The following is a 20377-nucleotide window of genomic DNA, read 5'->3' on the forward strand; positions in this document are numbered from 1 at the left end:
CTGAGGTCCAGGGATCTGGGAGCCGGGCCAGCGAGGCTGCCCAGAGCCTCACGCTGCGACCCCCATTTATTGCACTGCTATGTCACTCACAGGGGAAGCAAATCCCTCAAAGTTCCACTCTGCCCCCAGCAGGCATCTCATCCCTAGGTTTGCCTGCCCTGAGCACTCAGTAGCCAGCAGGCTCCCCGCCTTTCCTGGAGTCTGAGGCAGCTGCCCAGCCACCAGCCGTGTGGACAATGGCCTGCACCACAGCGATGAAGTTGGACGTGAGCTCAGTGTTGTGGTGCCGCATCTTCAGGGCCTCAGTCACTGCCTGGGGGGCGGGAGGGGATACAGAGACCTCAGCAGGGCCCGGGATGCCACCCAAACCCCACAGACCGACCCTGAACCACGCAGGTGGTGCCATTTCCAGCCCAGTGGCCAACAAGAACAAGTTGGGGGCCGCTGGGCCTAGTGGGTCTCACTGGAGCAGGTGGCCTTACTCATGTTGCACGGAGGCTCAAGATGGCCCAGGCAGTGGGTGTGAAGGTCATCTGCCCCAGGCAGAGGACACCAGCTGTAGCCTACTCTGTGATGACTCAGGAGATCCAGGCCTCCATCCAAGGACACCCTGTGGCCACTCCCCCCCTTGTGATTCAGTCTCCTTGGCCCTGCCCCACCTGGTCAATGTCTTTCTCCAGCGTCGTGGTGTTGGGCAGAAGCTGGTTATGAAGTCTGGGTTCCTCTACTGCCCGTTTCACATCGTAGCCAAACCATAGGTTATGGATGATGGCCTGGGGGCGGAGGTTGGGATCAGTGTGGTCCAAGGGCAGGGGCTGGAGGGGACAGGTAGGTGGCACATACCAGCGCAGTGGCCGTAGTGATTTGTGTGCCCCCAGAGGCACCCACCACCATGCGGACCCGGCCATCCTGGCCCACGATGATTGCCGGACACATGGACGAGAGTGGCTGCTTCCCTGTGGTCGGCAGGTGGGTGGGGAGGGACAGGGATGCTGGTCAGCTGCCTGCCCAGGACCCCAGCCCTCTCCCGTCCTGGATCCCCCATCCCACACCTGGTTTGATGAAGTTGGCTGGCGAGGGGGGCACCCCAAACTGGTTGGTGATGTTGGGGGAGCTGAAGTCATCCATCTCATCATTGAATAAGATCCCGCTGACATTTGATCGTACCTTGGAACCAAAGCTGCAGACCAGCTGGATCAGACAGCTATGCCAGATCCAGCCCCACCCCACCCCCAGCCCCCACCCACGCACCAAAGCTCCAACTTGATCCCAGTGAGGCTGGGGGGCAGGTGCTCTACCAAGGTGGGGCCTCAGTTTCCCACCATGAAAGGGGTTGATGGAGCTCCCTTCTGGGAGAGGCAAGCAGCCCCTGGCCCACCCAGGGCCACCCGGCAGCCCCTACTAGAGGTTGATGGTGCTGGTGGCCGATACAGCGCTGCCATCCTCTGCAACCACGGACAGGTGGGCAGTGCCACCATCATCAGGCGTGTAGAACTCAGGCTCATAGTAGGAGGTCGGGTGAGTGGTGTTGTCAGAGATCCGGGCCCGGAGCTGAGCAGCAAAGAACTCGGAGCTCATGTTGCGGACCACCTGCCGAGACCCCAGAGCTGGCCTGAGGAGGTGGGGGGGGGCGGGGAGGGGGCACAGGCTTGTGCGAGCAGCTCTTAGGAAGCCCCCCGACATGGCCCTGACCACAACCCTCCTGCACACTCAACCTCATGAGGCCCATCTAATCCCCTTTCCAGCCTTTGTCTCTGCTGCAGTCCAGCAACTGTTAATATTTGTCTGTCTACCCCACAAGCCCTGACTCTTGCCACATTCAATCATTCATTCATTCATTCATTCATTCATTCATTCATTCCTGGAGCTTGTACTGCATGCTTGCAACAAGGAACAGACACACAGGTCCCTGCCCTCCTGGCAGGGAAGACAAAGGCAGGCGGGACATGCTGGAAAGAACAAGCCAGGTAAAGGGGATGGAGAGGGATGAGGTGGGGGCAGAGTGGTCAGGGAAGCCTTCTTGGAGGAGGAGACTTCTGAAAAAAGCCCTGAATGAGGACTGAGTGGTAAATGCAAAGGCCTTAAGGCAGGCCTGTGAGAGACAGGCAGAGGGTGAGTAGGGTGGAAGAGAGCGGTAGAGGAAGACATTGGCAGGGGGTGACCCCATAAGTCTTTAGAAGCCCTATAAGGAATTTGGCTTTTGCTTGGAGCCACCTGGGTCCAGGACAAAGGATGGAGCACACTGGTAGTTCACAGGATCCCTCTGGTGGCTGTGTGGGGGTAGAGGGAAGAACCCAACTGGGAGGCTATGACATCAACCAAGTGAGAGATGGTGGCTGGCCCAGGTGGGACAGAATCAATGGCCCCAAAGCCTTCAGTCCAGAGTGGCCATTAACTGGGGAGGTAAACACTGTGGAAAGGGCAGTGGAGGGGACAGTCAGAAGCTTGGTTTTGAACAGGTGCCCTTTCCTGTCTCAGGTGGGCGGTGGATCTACATGTGTGGAGTTGACAGGCAAGATCAGGCTGAGGGATACACATGGAGCCGTCAGACTCTGCTGGCTGCTTAAAGCCATGAGCCTGAACATGGTCCCCACGGCGGGAGGACAGATGAGAAAGAGGAGAGGAGATGAGATAGGAGCCAGCATGGAAGGCCCCTGGGGACTGAGCAAAGGAAATGCCGCCAGAATTTTCCAGCAACATCCCACAGGGAAAATGTTCAGCCTGAATCTACTTCCAAGAAAACAAAAAGTCAAATCCAGGATGTGGGATGGTTCTGCAAGAAGACCGCCCTCAGTTTTATAAATCAGCCAAACAGCCAAGAGGTCTACTGTAGGTTCAGAGACAGAGGCGACATAACCATGACTGCAAGGTAGGAGTCTGATGGGCTCTGGACCGAAACAACCCTGGGACCCCCGGCAACACAGGCGTCTAACAGGCCAGGGCCTCTTGGTGGAGTGTGTAGGAGTCCTGGGGCTTAGGAGCTACAACCCAAAGTGTGATTTCGGGGACTGGTCATCTGATACCTGAAAAAACACATGCATGTCAATAAAGAGGCACCCGGACACAGGGAGAGACGAAGGGAATGTGGCATAATGTCCACTTTACAAAATGAAAAGCTGAGGAAAGGAGGTGGTGAACAAACTGTGGGAGCCGCTGCTGAGGGGGGCCCGAAGGGGAAAGTGAGGCTGGACTCAGGGGGAGCGGTGAGGGGTCCTGGCAGGAGGGTCCTGGCGGGATGGGAGCAAGGAGGGCAGAGCGTGAGAAACGGATGGAGTGGCCAGGTGTGCTCTGAGTGGAAGCAGGGGAATGGGGGCAGCAGCTGGAGACTCTGAAGTGAAAAGAGTATGCCTCTCTCAGGAATGATCTGTCAGGAAGGGCAGGATGGGAATGCCAGAGGCAGAGCAGTGCTGCAGGAGGGGCATGCTGAGTCAGCAGGTGGAGGAGCAGGGGGCCAGCCTCAGCCAGGAGGGAGGCCAGAGGGGGAGGCCATGCAGTGGCCCTAGGGATATGAGACGCCAGGTCACTGGCTGGGGTGGGGAACGGGGGTGGGGGCATCGGGAAAGAAGAGAGATCCAGGAGAGCAGAGGAGCTGCAGGGCAGCTGAGAGGCACAGGTCAGTGTGATGGGGTCAGCAGGCCTACCCCAGAATGGGGGGATCCAAGTAGGTAAGGGGGGCCAGGAGGAGAGTCTCAGTGAAGGCCCAGCCTGGAGCTGGGGCATCTGGCAGTGAGTAGGTCAGCTTGGGGAGGGCCTGGGTGAGGGATCACAGAAGTGTCAGCTCCTGGTTGTGAGCAGTGAGCCAGGGGCCCAGGCCAATGCCACCCAGGACGCTGCCCCGTCCCCACCCTCCTCAGCACCCTTGAGGACTGCCATGCCCCCATGTATTCCTCACTTCAGCACTGAACGCTCCAAGGTGGGAGTGTGGCCAGGGGTAGGGGGCACCCATTACTCATTGCCAAGTCTATCACACTGTGAGCTCCTGTGGCAGAGGACCAAACTCGAGGTCTCAGTCCCTCCTAGAGCATGGTAGGCCCACCACCAAGGCTGGTGGTAGGAATGGATTAAGAGAGCATGTGTGAGGCTGGAGTGGCCCCAGGGAGCCCTTCGGGCACCTCCATGGCAGGACCCCCACCCATCACAAGCCAGCTGCTGCCTCTCACCTCCATCACATTGACAAATTTGGGGTCCCCAAGCAGGGTCCTCTTGGCATAGGCAAACCGGAAGGCCTCCACGATGCGGTGGTAGGTCAGACCCTTCTGCTCAGGTGTCTCCACACTCACCCGGGAGAAGTTGTACCCTGGTTGACCAGAGATGGTGCACGTTGGCGGTCCCAGGTCCCTTGGGACGTCCCAGCTCGGCCAGAACAGCTGGGGGCCACAGGGTAGGCTCATGCCTTCCCTGAATTACTCTGTTTGGCTCAGCTTGAGAAAGGGAACGACCTCTGGGCCTGGGCCTCAAATGTCCAGCCGGAAGGGCTACCCAGTCTATGCAGTCCCAGAAGACCACTTGGATTTTCCAGACACGTCCTCTGGACCAGGCCCCCCTCACTGTGAACTTCCAGCCCAGAGTAAGTGGGCAAGCCAGACAGACCCTGTCACCTCTAAGCCCTTGCAGGGGCAGTTCCCACCCAGGACACTGCTCGGCACCTTTTGACCTTCCACTCCTCCTCCTCCTCCTCCAGCCCCTGCCCATCGCCCCTCACAGCCCTGGTCACTCTGCACTCTTGTTGCAGTGGGACAACTCACCCTTGAGGATGTTGAGGATAAGAGCCAGCACGGGCCCACTGAGCGGGGCGCTGGGGACGTAGAGCTGGCTGTCCCCAAGGCTGATGTTCAGGGGGTTCTCTATCAGGTTCGCACGGTAGTTGTTCAGGTCCTTGGCAGTCACAATGCCCCCTGCCAAGGGATGGCAGCTCAGTGGGTGGACACGGGGGTGGGGCCCCAAGTCTGACAGAAGCACCGGGCCATCAAACTGGAGGCCCTGCCCACCTTGGGGGTGTCCCCCCCCGCCACTTCTCACTGCCAGGCTCAGGCCAGCTGCCCTCTACCTGTTTGCCCCACTGACCTCCAGGTCTGCTCTCTCTCTTCCTGGCAGCCAGAGAGTTTTCTCCAAGTGGAAAACATCTGTTCCCATCTCCCCACCACCTCCAATGACTAATGGGTGGGTGAAAGGAGGCTCTTCATTCTACAGGGCACGGGCTCCAGACAGACCAGGTATTTATAGGCTAATTTCCTGCCCTGTGCTAAGTGTCAACATGCTAATCACCCCCTTCTGTGTCTCTGACAGAAATAACAGTATGAAGAAATCCACAGCTGGGGAGGGAGAGGCCATGGCAGGCTGCCTGGCTGAAGTTCCTCAGCCCCTGTCCTGCCTTGCGGTCCCTCCAAGGCTCCTCTCCCCAAGCCCACCCTCATCTGCTGTGACCCTCAGAGATAGTTAAAGCCCACCCTCTACCTTAGCCTTTTCCCTCTACCAGGAATGTTCTTCCTCTGTCCAGCCTCCTCTGTAGCTCAGGCACAACCTCCTCTAGGAAGTCCTCCCAGATCTTTGTTTCAATGCTCCCGTACCCGGAGCTCTGGCCTAGGCCTGCATTTACCCCCTGAGAACTTTCTCTCCTGGACTGTACTGGTCTCTCGGATTTGCCCTAACCAAGAGCTGTGGATCCATGTGGTCTGTCACTAACTGCAGATGTATCCTGGACACCCCGCTCCCCCATCAGACGCTGCCTGAGGGCCCAGTGGCCGGGCCGGGCAGGACCAGAGGACCTGCAGCCTCGGAGCTCTGGCTCAGGGTTCCTTGCCCAGGGCCCGTGTGGTTATGCACTCACCAGCTGCCTGGATGTCCTTGACAATCTGGGCTGTGAGGCTCCCATTGTAGAAGGCCTGGGCTCCCTCCGAGGCCAGCGTCTTGTACGTTTCGGCCAGCCGTGGCATGGTCACTATGTCCCCCTCCTGCAGCACCTTCCCGTTTTGGCAAAACACCTCACTGAGGCATAGAGGCTCCGGTGAGGCCGGCAGGCGGGGCGGACTCAGCCAGCCACTCTCAACCCAACCACACAGGAGATCCAAGGCCAGTGAGCGCCTGTCCACAGGTGGGTGGCCCTCATCCCCGGGTGTCCAGCCTCTGCCTCCTAGAGCCCCTGCCCCTCGGGATACATCGCCAGAACCCCAGGCACTGGGCTCAGGGGTGTGATGGGATCCCACACATGCTGGGAAGGGTTCTTATATCCCAGACCTCATCCCTGTATCAGCGCGGGTTCCTGAGAGCACCCTGTGAGACATTCACAGCCTGCAGGGACCTTGGGCCTGTCTGCCCAGCCTGCGCCCCAGGGCAAGTCAATACCCGCAGACATACCACAGCTCAGTCTTCTGCTCGATGATGGCCTGGTTCTTTTTCAGGGCTGCTGCCAAGCCCTTCCCCACAGGGAAGCCCTGGCGGGCCAGCTGGATGCTGGGCTGGAAGAGGCGGGCCCAGGGCAGCCGCCCATGCCGCTGGTGGGCCAGCTCGTAGCCACGGAGCTCACCAGGAACCGCTACCGACAGCCCCCCTGCACAGGGACAGGGACACAGTGAGAGGCTCCAGCCCAGGGACATCAGGAGGGATGCTGTCTCAGGCAATGACACAGGAGGTGTGACACCACCTGAGCCCTTCTGACCCTGGGGCCACCTATTGCAGCCTCACTGGTTCCTGCGGGCTCTGTCCCTACCCTTCCTGCACAGGCCACTTGCTCCTCCCCCAGAAACCTGCACAGCTCCCCTCACCCCACTCCAGCCTCTGAGTCTTTGCTCAGACACCCCCTCCCAGATGGGATTAGTGAGCTTTTGGAAGGAAATGGAGGTGTCATTTCTGGACTCAGCAGGCAAGAGCGTAGATTGGTTAGGGACGCATGATAAAGCCACGGGAGGGAGAGGCGGTAGCTCCTGTGCTGGGTTCTGCTGTCCCAGGACTACATGTCTGCCTCTGCAGAGGCCATCAGGTTCAAAATCCTGTGCCAGGCCCACAGCTGCTCACTAAAACTGTGGGGAAGCCAGATCCCCACCATCTTCCCATCTGAGCCTCTTTACCCACAGGTTCAAAGGGTCCACCAGGACCCACCAAAGTCCCCAGTGCAAGCCTGGGCCACCCCTGACACTAAGCCAGTGCCAGGGCAAGACCTCCACCATCCTCCTTTCTACTATCCCAGAACAAGGACTTGAGCCCAAACCCCTGCCCTGTACCCTCTCTGGGCTTCAGTTTCCCCATGTGACCACAGAGAGTTTTGTCTCTTCCAGTTGACCTTAGAGGAGCCCACAGTTCCACTGGACACATCCGTGAACCCTGATCCCTACCCTTCCCCACGGCACACTATGCCCTAAGCTGGACACTGATGCCCAGACACCTTCTTGCTTTCATCCCAGGATGACCAGTGCCATTTGGCTATTCCCAGACTAGGTGGCTTCCAGGTTCATAACAACCTGAAATTGGGACCAAGAGCCTTGTCTGCACATCTCAGAAAGTCTGACACCCAGCCCAGAACTCTTCCCATCTTAAATAAATGCTGTCCTGACCTTGAGTCAATCAGGTCTCACACCACCCTGCTTGCGAAGATCACCACTGCCAGACCAGGGTCCCCTATCAACATCACCTTACCTGGTCCATCACTCCTCCCGGGTTACCTCTGCATCCCACCTGCCAGGCTCTGCTAGAGTCTCCTCTGTCTACCCTCACTCTACTGGTGCCTCCCCCAGATCAGGTCTTCAGGTTCCACTTATTTGCTGACAACTCCAAATGTACTCTCTGGGCTGGCCTGCTCCTCTGATGGCCAAATCTGAGGATGCGCCTACCTACGCAAAAAAAGGCATCTCAAACTTAATGCACTCAAAACCCAACTCCTGACTGTCACCCAAACCTACTCTCCCACAGCCTCACTGTTCTTTCTTAAGGGCACCACCCCCCCACTTCCCAAGGCAGATCAACAACTGGAGGGTCATGCAGGACACCTGGCATATGTGTCACACCCAAGCTATCAGCAAATGCACGGGCTCTACCTTCTAAGTGTGTTGAGTACCAACCACCTCCAACACCCTCTTCTCTCCCTGATTATCGTGGTGACCTCCTGACGGGCCACCTGATGGGCATGCAGCATACTCCCTGACCCTTCTGCAGCAGCCCAAGGAGTTCTTTCAGATATAGGGTAGAGAGGCCAGCCCCACAAACACCCTAGGGGACACTGCTACCTCTCTGGGACAAGAGGCAGGGTCTTTGCAATGACCCAGGAGGTGTGACACCACCCGAGCCCTTCTGACCCTGGGGCTACCTATTGCAGCTCACTGGTTCCTGCGGGCTCTGTCCCTACCCTTCCTGCATGGGCCACTTGCTCTTCCCCCAGACACCTGCACAGCCCCTCTCACCCCACTCCAGCTTCTGAGTCTTTGCTCAGATGCCCCCTCCCTGAGAAGGCTGTTCTCAGTGAACCGCCCACCTTGTGGCTCTTCCCGCCTCTGCTATCCTGACACCACATGGTTTGACTGGGCCACAGATTTTGCCTGGTGCCTTTGTCTTGTCTCCTGGCTTTGGAAACAGTCCTTAACATTTTAAGAGGTGCTCAATAAGTCCTGGTTAAATAAATGACTTCCAAGCGTCCCTAAGGTGCTAAGACTAAGGGTTAAGCAATCACACTGAATGATTTCATTTCTACCCATTCAGAGTTTCCCAATGGTTACGAGAATTCAAAGATTCTGTATGTTGGAGAGGACTCCAGGGGGGCTACTCACAGGACCCTGCCCAGGACCCAAGTCCCAGGGTCAGAGCCTGCAGTTGGGGATCAGACCTGTTATGGCCAAGGCCCAAACTTCCTGCCTCCAACCTCCTATCCCGCAATCCCTTTGGGTCCTTGGAGCAGCACCCCCTGGTGGCCACTGCCTTCCCCTCAGCTGCATGGGGTGATTGAGGGCCTCTTCTCTGCACAAGACCTTGTTGAGAAAAGACAGACTCTCCTGCCTCTTGAGAGCTATCACCACAAATGAACAACTAAATGAATGACTTGGATGCTTTTGAAAGAGGCAGGGTTTCAACAGCCCAGGTTCAATTTTAGCCTCAGCACCATCCAGCTTTGTGACCTCAGTTGGTTTGCATGACTTCTCTGGATCTGTAAAATGAGATCAACACAGTGCTTCCCCGGACTCCCCAGCATATAAGGAGGATTCAGGGGGTTCATCGGTGAAAAGGGCTGAGCAGAGTGCCAGCCCCAGTGGCCCTCGGTAGATGAGAGCTGTTGAAATAATAATTATTCTCTCCCTGTAGTAGCACAGGATGGCTTTGGAGGGATCTGAGCAGAAATAACAGAAGCTCCATCTCTTTTCTCTCTGTAATGAAGGTCTGGACTGTTCAAGACCTGTGTTGTGTGGCCAGGAGGGGATGGGAAGGGTGGGCATCAGCACAGCCAGAGCTGTCCCCAGTCCCAGATGCCCATGCCTTCCCAGCAGCTCAGCCCAGCTCTGTACTCACACCCTGAGCCTGCACCTCACCTGTCCGTGACTGCTCCGAGCTGTTGAACATGTTGTCAGAGGCCAGCCCTGGGGCCACCTCGCGGGCATTGATGATCTCAACTTTTCCTGGAAGGAGAAGCAGGTGGGAAGTCTGAATCAACCCCAGTCCCTCACCCCGGGTGAGCTCAGGGGCCACCCAGCTCAAGTCTAGCCTGAGACACACAGCCCCTGCCACTCACCTCCCACTCCCAATGGGCACTCACGTGTGGTGCTGTTGTAGATGGTGAGGAACAGGCCGCCCCCGATGCCCATGCTGTGGACATTCAGGAGTCCCACGCACAGCAGGGCTGCGATAGCAGCATCCACGGCCGAGCCGCCGTCCTCCAGCACATCCCTACCCACAGCATTTGGTGGGGAGTGAGCACTCTAGGCTCCCCAGTCCCCCAACATGTGCACCCTGCCACCCACCTCCACCCTGTCTGGCCACCTTGCCCAAAGGGAAGAGGAGCCCATAGTTTTCAGGTTTTACATATAACTTTAAAATCAAGGGGCTTCTATGTTCTTCCTTTTCAAGCAAACAGATGTACCCAACTTTTATAATAGAAAGAAAATTGGAAAATTGTTACTTTTGTTAGTAATTTTTTTTTCTGTTTAAGTCTCTAAGTGGGAACTGATCTTTGTGTATAATGGGAGGCAGAGCTCTAAAATAGCATAAAACAGCAATTTATCCAAAGACACAAATATCCTTCAGTCTGAGAAAAGGGACCCAGCTGGGCACCAGGGAACCCACATCCTGATTTTGGAGTCAGTATCCCCTTCTGCCCTGACCAGAGGCTGCTAGAAGTTCCAAGGAGCTCCATGTGCATCAGACACCCCTTGTCTGGGAAGCTCACATACAGGTGGGGAAACCGAGTCTCAGAGGGATGATGGTCTTGCCCAGATCCATTTGCTGTGCTCCTCCTGTGTTCCTATGCTCTTCCCACTCACCTCCCAATCTCCGAGCAATGCTTGGCGTCTGTGGCCACGGCTGCCCTGGGATAGACATGGTTGTTTGACTTGGAGGCTGAGGGCAGCCAAAGGCATAGGCCGATGATGAGGATGAGCACTATCGCCACACCCACCAGGGTCACCACCAGGTACAACTTCCTCATGGCTCCCCTGCTGCCTGGTGGGAGTGGTAGGAGGTGCAGTAGAGGTTAACAGGATTAGGAATTGCCAACTAGCTAGCCTTTGGGCACACCCTGACCCTCACCTCACAAGGTACAGCCCATAATCAAGCCTCAGAAACATGTTCCTGTGTCTCCTTCTATCCCCCTAGAAAACACATGGGCTGTCCAGCTCCTGGATCTTTGCTCAGGCCATTCCCTCTGCCTGGCTCTGTCTCTGTCCTCCCAAATCTCTCTGCTTTTCCTCAGGGCCCCTTCCCAGTAAAGAACCACATCTCCAACAGAAACCTCTCCTGGGAGCCCCCAGATTCCACATGCCCCTGCTTCTGCAGGCCTTGTCTATCTCCCACAGTGGGAGCCACTGCCAAGCAGGGAACTCCACGAGGGACAAGCCTGGCCTGATCCTTCTGTGACCCCTACCTCAGCCCAGAGCCAGGCACCATCCATGGGCCTCTCAGAGTGGCCTGCCACAGACTGTGGGGCTCAGCTTCCATTGTACACTCAGAGACAGGACACCCCACGGTCTCCTCCTGAAATGGCCAGACGAGCTGCCCGGGGCAGGGGCCTACCTTTGTCAGCAGATGAGAGCCCCACGCTTTGCCTGCAGGGATGGCAACAAAAGCCAGGGGGGCTTGGCTGAGACAGCTGATGATATAACTGGGATTTTCCTCTGTGGTCTGTGGCCACAGGATCTGCTCCAGAGAGATACCCTGACCACGCAGCCTCCTCGTTCTCCTGAAAATCGAAATAGTGTTCCTGAAACAGGCCTAGTCAGCCCTCCCCAGGGAGCTCTGTGAGGAGGTTCTTCTGCCTCTAGATGAACTCTGGAGTTGAAGAGGAGGCTGTTTGTGGGAGATCTCCAGGCACAGCTGAGAAAGGGTTTGCCTAGAGGAAGGCCCGGGTTCACTGGTGTGAGTGTCATATGACAAAGTGATGAAGCCCACGTGTGCCAGACCAAGGGGTTGGGGCACGCAGTCTCTGGAGTCAGCCCATCCCATCTAAGTCTTGCCCCCTCAGCTGGGGCCTTTGGCAAGTCACCAACCACCTGTGCAGCAGGAAGGACACAGGCATCCTATGGGGGATGTTGCAGAGATGAAGTGGATTGGAAAGGGTGAAGTGCCAGGTGAGTGTTGACTGTAATTATTGTTGGTTACCAGGGTCATCCTCTGGAGGCCTGGCTGGGGCAGAAGGAAGATGGTCAGGCTTCTGCTCACTGTTTCTCCATTGACTACCTTCCCAGCCTTGCTGGGAGGGACAGCGGTGAGCCTTTGGATCCCTCCGGTGGTGGCAGCAGGTGAGGGGTGTGACCCGCACAAGGAAGAAGAGGTGTGGTGACAGAGGCAATCTCAGTTACCTCCAAAGAGTGGGTGTCTGTCAGCAAGCCCCAGGCTGGGACTCCTTGGGTTCACCCTGTCTGCTTAGAGGGCCTGAGCTCCAGGGCCAGACATGGTGTCCCAGGGATGGTCTAGGAATGGAGTCCCATCCCACGTCGCAGAAATCCAGAAGCTAGTTGGCATGGAAGGGCTTTCCCCTTCCCAGCTCAGTGGGCAGCCATACAGCAGACACAACCCTATATCCCCAGTGGGATTCAAGCCAGTCTCTCTTCACCATGACTGAATCCAGGCACCAGCTTTCCTGGCTGGACTCCTGCAAAGCCTCCTCCCTGCACTCCCTCCTATCAGCATCACTCGCTCCTCAGTGCTCCAAAGGGCCAACCAGGCCCTACCCCTGCCACTGCTCCAGGCATCATCTATACCCTCTGCCTTCCAGCAGGCAGGATGGCCCTCAGAGCACACCCTGGAGGCCAGACTGGGTTAAAGATTAAGGATTAAGAATTAAGAATTAAGATTTAAGGCTTAAAAGGGTTAAGGATTCCTGGTAGAGACAGCTATGTTGGTTGGTCCCAGGGGCCTCAGGAGCCCAGAACTTTCTTATTACATGTGGTGGGGTGGATGGGACAAGGAGGCCAGTGACCCGCCTTCCCAGCATGGGCTTACCTGCCAAGGAAGCCCCCCAGTCCCATCCACTAGGCACCCTGGGGGCATTGCCTCATTTCTCCTGGGCTTGGGGCTATGAGCCAAGACCCCCTTCAGGGCCCTCCTCTCTTCCCTCAGGCCTCTGCACTGTCCAGCCACGACCTCCTGTGGTCTGTACTCCAGCCTCCCCTAGCTGCCCATCTCTCTGTCCATCACTCAAAGGATCAAGTGGGCTTCCAGAAGGACAGGAGGCAACCAGCAAGGCTCAGACTGCCAGGGACTATACAAGAGGGGTGGACAGCCCTGACCCCCATACTCTCCTCCCTGGGCAGATAGCAGGGAGGCCTAGCCCCGGCCCTGCAGGCAGACATACCCTGCCCTGCGGAAGACACCCTGCAGGGGATTGGGCTTCCGTTTCCCACTGCCTCTCCCACACCCCACATTTTTCTCAAAGACTTATAAAATAATGTCCAAGCCCAGAGTCCTGGCTCTCACCCAAATCATGTCAGGAGGAGAAACTGAGGCCAGAGAGTAGGTCGGGCAAAACACTTGGCCTCAAACCCCCACCCCACTCTTCATGCCCCTGGTGGGCTTACCTGAGGCCCAGGGTTCGTGGTGTCCCAGGAAAGCTCCTGTTCCTCAGAAGTTCTGGACTGGGACATGGCCAGATTAGTCTGCCTGGGAAAGTCTGGGCTAGACCTCCAGCTGGGCTCCCCCACTCCCAGGAGTGGCCCAGAGCTGCGCCTGCGCCCCTGCAGAGCTCCTCAGGAGGCCTCTGAACTGGGATTGGGATGGGGGGGAGGGTACGTCCAAGGAGGAGCAGAGGCAGGAAAGGGGCAGGAGAGGGCAGAGGAACTCTCCTGCTCACCTAGTCCCAGAGGGGGCACGCAGCTGGCCAGGGGACACCCAGCAACCCCATGTGACAGTTGAAGGTGTCTGAGTAGGATAGAAAGAAGGCTGTCCTCTAAAAAATCCAGCCTGGCAGAGAGGACAGCCCCAGAGTCTGACGTCATGGCAGCAGGGAGGCGTAGAGACTTGGCCTATCACTAAGTGACTAAAGTTCACACAGCCCTGGGAGGGCCCTGGGCAGGAGATGGGAGGTGCTATGACAGTAGTGACTCTTGGGGTCCCATGACAATGGTGGGAGGTGAGGGGTTTGGCCCAACAGGGAAGGAGAGGTGCGGTGACAGAGGCAGAGGGTCCCCCTCTCTTAGACTCAGTTCTCCCCACAGGGTAGAGTCAACTGGCAAGTGCGCCTCCAGCAAGCCCTAGGCTGGGTACTCCCTGGCTCACCCTGTCCCTGTTCAGAGCATCTGAGCTCCAGGGCCAAACATGGTATCCCAGAGGCAGGACCTGAGAGCCCTCACCACACTGCTCGGGCAAATGCCGGGGGGCCTCTCTGGAACACAGCCTGAGGCCTTGAGTCCAGACCAGTTCCACTGCCTATGCAGGAACGTTAGCACCTCTGGGGATCCCTGGGTGACCCAGGATCGAGTCCCATGTCAGGCTCCCTGCATGGAGCCTGCTTCTCCCTCTGCCTCTCTCTCTCTCTCTCTCTCTCTCTCTCTGTGTGTGTGTGTGTGTGTGTATCTCTCATGAATAAATAAATAAAATCTTAAAAAAAAAAAAAAAAGAAATGTTAGCACCTCAGGCCCAAGTAACCTCCTGAGCAGCCTGGAAAGACAGGGTGCAGAGAGGGCCAGAGCTGGTCCCAGTCACAGAGCCCAGCAGCGCACACCTGGCCACCCTGTACCTGCCTCTAAATTGCTGCAATGTCCCTGACCAGCCCACCGAGGGGATCTTGAACCAGGAACAGGTGCATGCCCAGCCCAGGAGACTTTGGACTCTGCTTCCCATTCCCCTTTGCCCTCCATCTGCCAAGAATAAGGATGAGCCACTCCTTAAGACATGGCTTCTTCCCTGGCCCCCCACTAGTGGTATCTAGGCTGCCTGGGAGCCCCCACAGTCCCCATCTGGAATATCTAATCTATGACCACCCTACAAGGTTGTGTCAGGGGATAAGCAGAGAGACAGAAGCTGACCACCCTGAGTCATACAGTCAAAACAAGTCTTATAAAAAAAACCAAAAAAACAAAAAACAAGTCTTATCCTCATCCTCTCACCCACGGATGAGATCCACCAAAAAATGCATTCCTATGAAATACTCCATAGTCCCAGGATGGGGGCTCTATGACTAAGCTTTTTCCCCCAGACATCATCTGCAGACCAGAATGACTGAGAAGATGGACAGGGCAGGATCTGCGGACCAAGGCCCATGACCTGTCCCTGAGAGCTAGACACCAGCCAGGATGTCAGGGGATTTGCACTGCAGGGCAGTCGGCTGGGAGGGGTCTATAGTGGAGAGACACGGGGCTCTGTCCCTAGTCTGAGCCTGCTCAGCAGTTTTCTCCCTGCCTAGGAAGGCATAAGACACGGCAGTATCAGCAGCAGCAGGAAGGTAGGAAGAATGTGTGAGTGGGCAGAGGGTAGCGCAGACCCCACAGGTGATTCCAACAGGAAATCCCTGGCCTGGGACAAGCGGGGATGGGGAGAAAGCTGCCTGGGGGCTCAGACCTGCAGCTGCAAGTTCCAGGGAGGGGAGTCAGGAGGAAAGGGGTCTCATTAAAGGCTGTGTCAACAGAGCCCTATTGGGGGTGCCTGGGTGGCTCGGCGGGTAAAGTGTCTGACTTGGGCTCAGGTCATGATCTGGGGGTCCTGGGATCAAGCCTGGGGTCAGGCTCCCGGTGGGGAGTCTGCTTGTCCCTCTGCCCCTCCCCCTGCTTGTGTTTTCTTTCTGTCTCTCAAATGAATAAATAAAATCTTTAAACACACACACACACACACAAAACCCCAAAGGCATAAAATACAGAACAAAGAACCTTCCTCACATGTTGTGTGTGTGTCACATTCTATTCTGGTCAGCCCCCCAAGCCCCTACACGCCAAGAGGCGTCCTGAGGGGTGTCAGTCTGGGGAAACCATGTCACCCTAGCTGTAGGGGCTGTAGGGGCTGGCTTGAAAAGTCCCCAGGCCCCAGCGCTCCTGTCCTAGGCATATAAGACGGAGATACTGACTCCACCATCAGCACCACCCCCTCCCAATACAGACAGACAGACGTGTGCACACACACACAAATGGGCGTGAACGCTGAATCTAGGCTGAGTGGAGCAGGTTCCCTCCAGGAAACCTCAGGGAGGGAAACAAGAAGAAGCCTGGAGTTTCTCTGTTGATTCTCCAACCCAACCTGATGGCTGTGTCACCACAGAGCCCAGGGGTGAAACGGGCACAACCCCAGACCGGTTAATAGACCGGAAACCAAGGTTTAGGTTGAAGCAGCTCACACAAAGTCAGCTGGCCCAGTGGGAGGTGTGCGGACCTGTAGGTTGGCCCAGAACCTGTGCCCCACCAGCCACCTCCACCGGCAGAGAGGACTCCCTCCACCCCCCGCCCCAACCCCCGACCCTCTGCATGAGAACATAGCTCTCAGTGGCTTTTTGAGCCCGGCCCACAGCCCTGGACGGGACACTTACCACTACCCAGGCCCAGGGTTGGGATCTGTCTCCCTCGCTAACCCCCTTGGTAGCATAAGGTTGAGAATTAGGGAAAGCTCCCTTCCGAAGTGCTTGACAACCACTAAGCCGGATACCTGTTGAAATAGCTATATGAGCTTGCAATGACCACATGGTGGGCACCCCCTTGCACAACTGAACCTGCCTCACGCCCCATCCCAGCCACAAAACAGAGCCCACAGAGGGGCAAGAACGGCCAGGGGACACAGTACTTCAGCCCCTGTCACAGGCCCCTCACTCTAGGCTGCTGGATACTCCTGGGCCTCAGTTTCTCCGTGCTGCACTCTTTCCTCTTAATTCTAAAAGTCCACTTCCCAGGTGTCAGTGGCTTCTTCAAAGACTTCCTCAGAAGTCCAACAGCTCCATGTGACCCTCCACCCACCCCACACCTGTGGGCACAGTGAGCCAGAAAGCCTGGAGCCATAGCCTCAAACTGCCTTACCAGACAAAAAAGCACAGCACCCTCCAGCCTCCACCCAAGCCTAGACCTGGTCAGAAAAAGACCTGAGCAACCCCTCTGCAGGATCCAGTCACACCAGCCCGGTCTCCTTCACCCTGAAGGTCAGCTCACTCCCATTACTCAGGTGCATAAACTGAGGCTGGAGAGGAAGAAGCCAGCATCTGGCAGAGCTGGAACTGGAATCCAGGCTTCCAACACTTCCGGGAGGCCCGAAGCCTGAACTACCCCGACCTGCAACGTCCAGTAGCTCAGAAAGGATGAGCTGTACTTTGGGGTCACACAGCACTGAGGCACAGCCAGATGCCCCTCCTGGCTCACCTGGCTCCAGGGCTGGTCTTCCTCTGCTCTCAGCACAGAGCTGAGTCCCCAGTGCCCAGCTATTACCCAGCTCCTCCCCTCCCTCTCTCTGCCGGCTAGGGTGGAGGGAGGCTTTAAAGGCACAGGAACCTTTCCAGGTGGGAACGAGGCTGGTTCCTAGTCCTGTCCCTGGAGGCTGTGTGGCCTCTTTGAGTCCCATGGAGTCCCTAACCCTGAATGCAAGGCCTGAGCTTTGAAGGCCTCAGTGGGGCTAAATGAGGCTGGGCTTCAGACAGAAACAGGTCAGGCCAGGGGTCCCTGGGAGGAGTTGGGCTCCCCTGAACTTACGATGTCCAGACAGAGGTCACACAATGTTGGGATATAGCCAGATACCCACTCAACTGGGGTTTTGGGACTGTAAGCATCTGAGGCTCTAGCAGACCTGAGGAGCCTAAGATTCTCTCAATTCTGAAGTAGGGGATGCTCCTCCAAATATGCCCTGTCCCTGACTCTTGGGGCTACAGGTGGGTTTCTAGGGGCTGTCACTTCAAGGACCCTGGTCACCTGAACTGAAGGGAGTCACATGACCCAGGAGAGCCTTTCCTCATCCCCTAAGTTTCTAGGAAGCAAGAAGGCTGATGGAGGACACATGGCAGTGAGGGCAGGAGATGCGGTTGCCTGCTCATGCCCCTTCCTGCTCTGGCCTATCAAATGAGATAGGGTGGGTGCCCCCACGGGGCTGGCAGGCCTGAGACTACTGTGTCTCTGAAAGAGATCCACTTACAGCCTGCTGCTTGCCAGAATTGCCACTACCAGCCCAGTCCGGGCTGAAACTCGCCCATCCGTTCATTCCCCCGTCTAAGCCTGTCCTGTCCAGATTCTTTCCTCGAGGAGTCCCCAGCAGGACTGGAGATGGGCTAAGTATGGTCAGCCAAGGAGGAGGAGGAGGAGCCCAGGGCCCTGGAAGAGAAGCAGACACTGTGATGGGGGCCTTAGGAACCCAGGCAGAGCTGGGATTGGATTGGGTAAGACACGTCAGGTGGAGGAAACCAAAACCACGTGAGCCTGAAGGCTGGCACTGGATGCATGTGTCTCTGAGAGTAGTGAGGGCATAAGTGAACCTCTTGACCTCCCTGGGCCCTTCCTGAGCCCTGAGGTGTCAAGGCTAAAAAGGGAAGTGGCTGAACTCAGACCCTGTAGGCCAGGCCAGTGAGTCTGGACTTTGAAAGCCCCAGGAGGCTGGTGAATGTGTCACCTGGCTGGGTAACCCATTAACCCCAGGTCACTCATTAAGACTCTGGTGGGTGACCAGAGAGTAAGGGCCGTGGGAAGAAGGGAGTATTGATGGCTGGGGACCGGCTGAGATGAGTTCTCTGTGTTCTTGTTCCTTGAGGAGTTTCCTGGGTGAGGCTGGCCCCTAGCCAGGGGTAGTTGCCAAGGCAGCATGAGAGGGGGGACCACCCCACCACCCTGGTGCCTTTTATCTCCTAATTACTCCTACTGCGCAGGAACCAGCAACCTAGAGTGCCTTGGTCAGACAGAAGGAGCTAAGGGGTGGGGCACCTGGCCCATCTCTTCTGAGAAATGAGGAACCACTGTGGCCTTCCTGTTCTGACAGGCTTGGTTTGTCCTTGCTCTGCATCTGGGAAAACAAGGCATTGGTGGGGTAAGAAGCATGCTCTAAGGAAACCACAGCCTGAGAGGGGAAGAGACTTGCCCAAGGCCACTTGGTAGATAGTCCCATGACTTGGGAAAGGCCCTACAAGCCACTTCCTGAAAGCAGAACCTCTTTGCAGCCTCCATCGTGCCCCACCCCGCTGTCGGGTCCTGGGAGGGGCTGTGACCAAGACTCAGGAAGTGTCAAGTGAACCTCAGGCCCTGGGTAGGCCTTGGCTGGTAGAGACACCACCTCCCAAAATGCAGTCTGGAGACTCACCGTGTGTGATCCAGGAGGGCAGGTCCAGATTCAAGCAATGCCTGACCTATCCTCCAGAAGTGCTGGGACAGGATCTCAGGGCCCACTGGGAGCCAGGAAACCTGATGTTGCCCAGACCTTTAGTGTACCTTGGTATCTGCACCAAGGAGACTTTTGGTAAATTGGCTGAACAAAAATGACTTTGATGCTCAACATCATAGCATCTTAATCAACTTTAGGATCACAGAATCTCAAACGTTTGGTCTCTGATGTCTCATTTCCAACACCCTTAGAAAGGTTGGCTTGCATACCTGCCCTGACAGGGATCTCACTACCTTTAAAGACAGCAAGACTGTGATTGCTTGGCTAGTTCTCCCCAACATCAAGCCCCAATTTGCCTTCTGTAGTTGTGAGGAGTTGGCATGCTGTAGGTGGGCCTGGCTTCACTTCCTGCCCGTTGTCTGAGGCCACAAGCAGAGGAGCAGGAACCAGCCTATACCCTGTTGCTAGGTGCCCACAGCCTCTCAGAGTCACACAGACCACAGACCATATGGAAGGAAGGCTCCAGCTCAGTGAGGAGCCTGGTGTCACCCAATGGTAGCAGGAAAGCAAAGCCCCTGCACCCTCAGAGCCTGGCTGCTGCTCCCCCTGGCCCCATCTGCACTTTCACCATTTCAACACCTATCTTTGAAGTATGGATGGAGGCTGGAGGGCTGCCAATGTGTGGGCCTCCAGAGATGTCAGCTCATTAACACCTGAGAATGTCTGGCGGCAGGGCCAGTCTGGTACCTAGTGGACCAAGTCCAGCTCCCAAGCCCAGAGGCAAGAGAGCAGCAGAGCCAAGGGCAAGGGTTCTAGGGTGCCTGGGTTCAAATTTAACCACGCCCCCTCATGGTCTAGGGTCTCCCCTTCCTGCCCTCAGTTTTCTATCTGGGGAGCAGGAATCATTACAATAACTAGGGGTGCCTGGGTGGCTCAGTCAGTTAAGCATCTGCCTATGGCTCAGATCGTGATTCCTGGGTCCTGGGCTGGAGCCCTAGATCCCAAGGCTCCCTGCTCAGCGGGGAGTCTGCATCTCCCTCTCCCTCTGCCCCTCCCCCTGCTCATGCTCTCTCTTTCTCAAATAAATAAATAAAGTCTTTGCAAAAAATAAAATAGAATAACTGTTAGGCAGATTCACTGAGGTGGCTGTGCACAGGCTACAGGAAGGGCCCAGTACCTCCATGGTCCCCACACCCAGGCCTGCAGTTGCCTCTGTCCTTGCCTAATGAACGGCTCAGGGCTCAGAGGTCATAAGTGCCCCCCTCCTGGCTGCCCTGCCCTCTCTGCCCACTGGCACCCAGTGCAGGTAGCATTTATCCTATCACCTCGTAATTATCTATGGTGTCTGGGAGCTCCAAGGGGGTGGAGGAGAGAGGCTGAGCCCCGTCCTGCCCCGTCCCCACCCTGGGGTAGGGCCTGGTCTTGTCTCCGAGGGGGGATCACTGACTCAAGCCTGCCTATCCTTGCCTCTCCAGCCCCCACCCCC

At 56.7% G+C, this 20377-nt stretch overlaps 1 protein-coding gene across 1 annotated transcript; it reads right to left on the reverse strand.

Annotated features, from left to right (window-relative positions):
• Nucleotides 1-6: 6 nt before the first annotated feature.
• GGT1 (gamma-glutamyltransferase 1) lies at nucleotides 7-16980 on the reverse strand. Its single transcript, XM_041728378.1, is given in 14 exon segments — nucleotides 7-313; nucleotides 660-809; nucleotides 811-956; nucleotides 1053-1180; nucleotides 1403-1590; nucleotides 4161-4297; nucleotides 4746-4895; nucleotides 5828-5985; nucleotides 6355-6547; nucleotides 9507-9593; nucleotides 9731-9861; nucleotides 10455-10632; nucleotides 11203-11368; nucleotides 16956-16980. Coding segments are annotated over 12 exon segments (1779 nt in total). The 5' UTR covers nucleotides 10619-10632; nucleotides 11203-11368; nucleotides 16956-16980; the 3' UTR covers nucleotides 7-166.
• Between the last annotated feature and the right edge of the window lie 3397 nt (nucleotides 16981-20377).

This window comes from Vulpes lagopus, chromosome 14 (genome assembly GCF_018345385.1).
Source record: "Vulpes lagopus strain Blue_001 chromosome 14, ASM1834538v1, whole genome shotgun sequence".
Classification (NCBI taxonomy): domain Eukaryota; kingdom Metazoa; phylum Chordata; class Mammalia; order Carnivora; family Canidae; genus Vulpes; species Vulpes lagopus.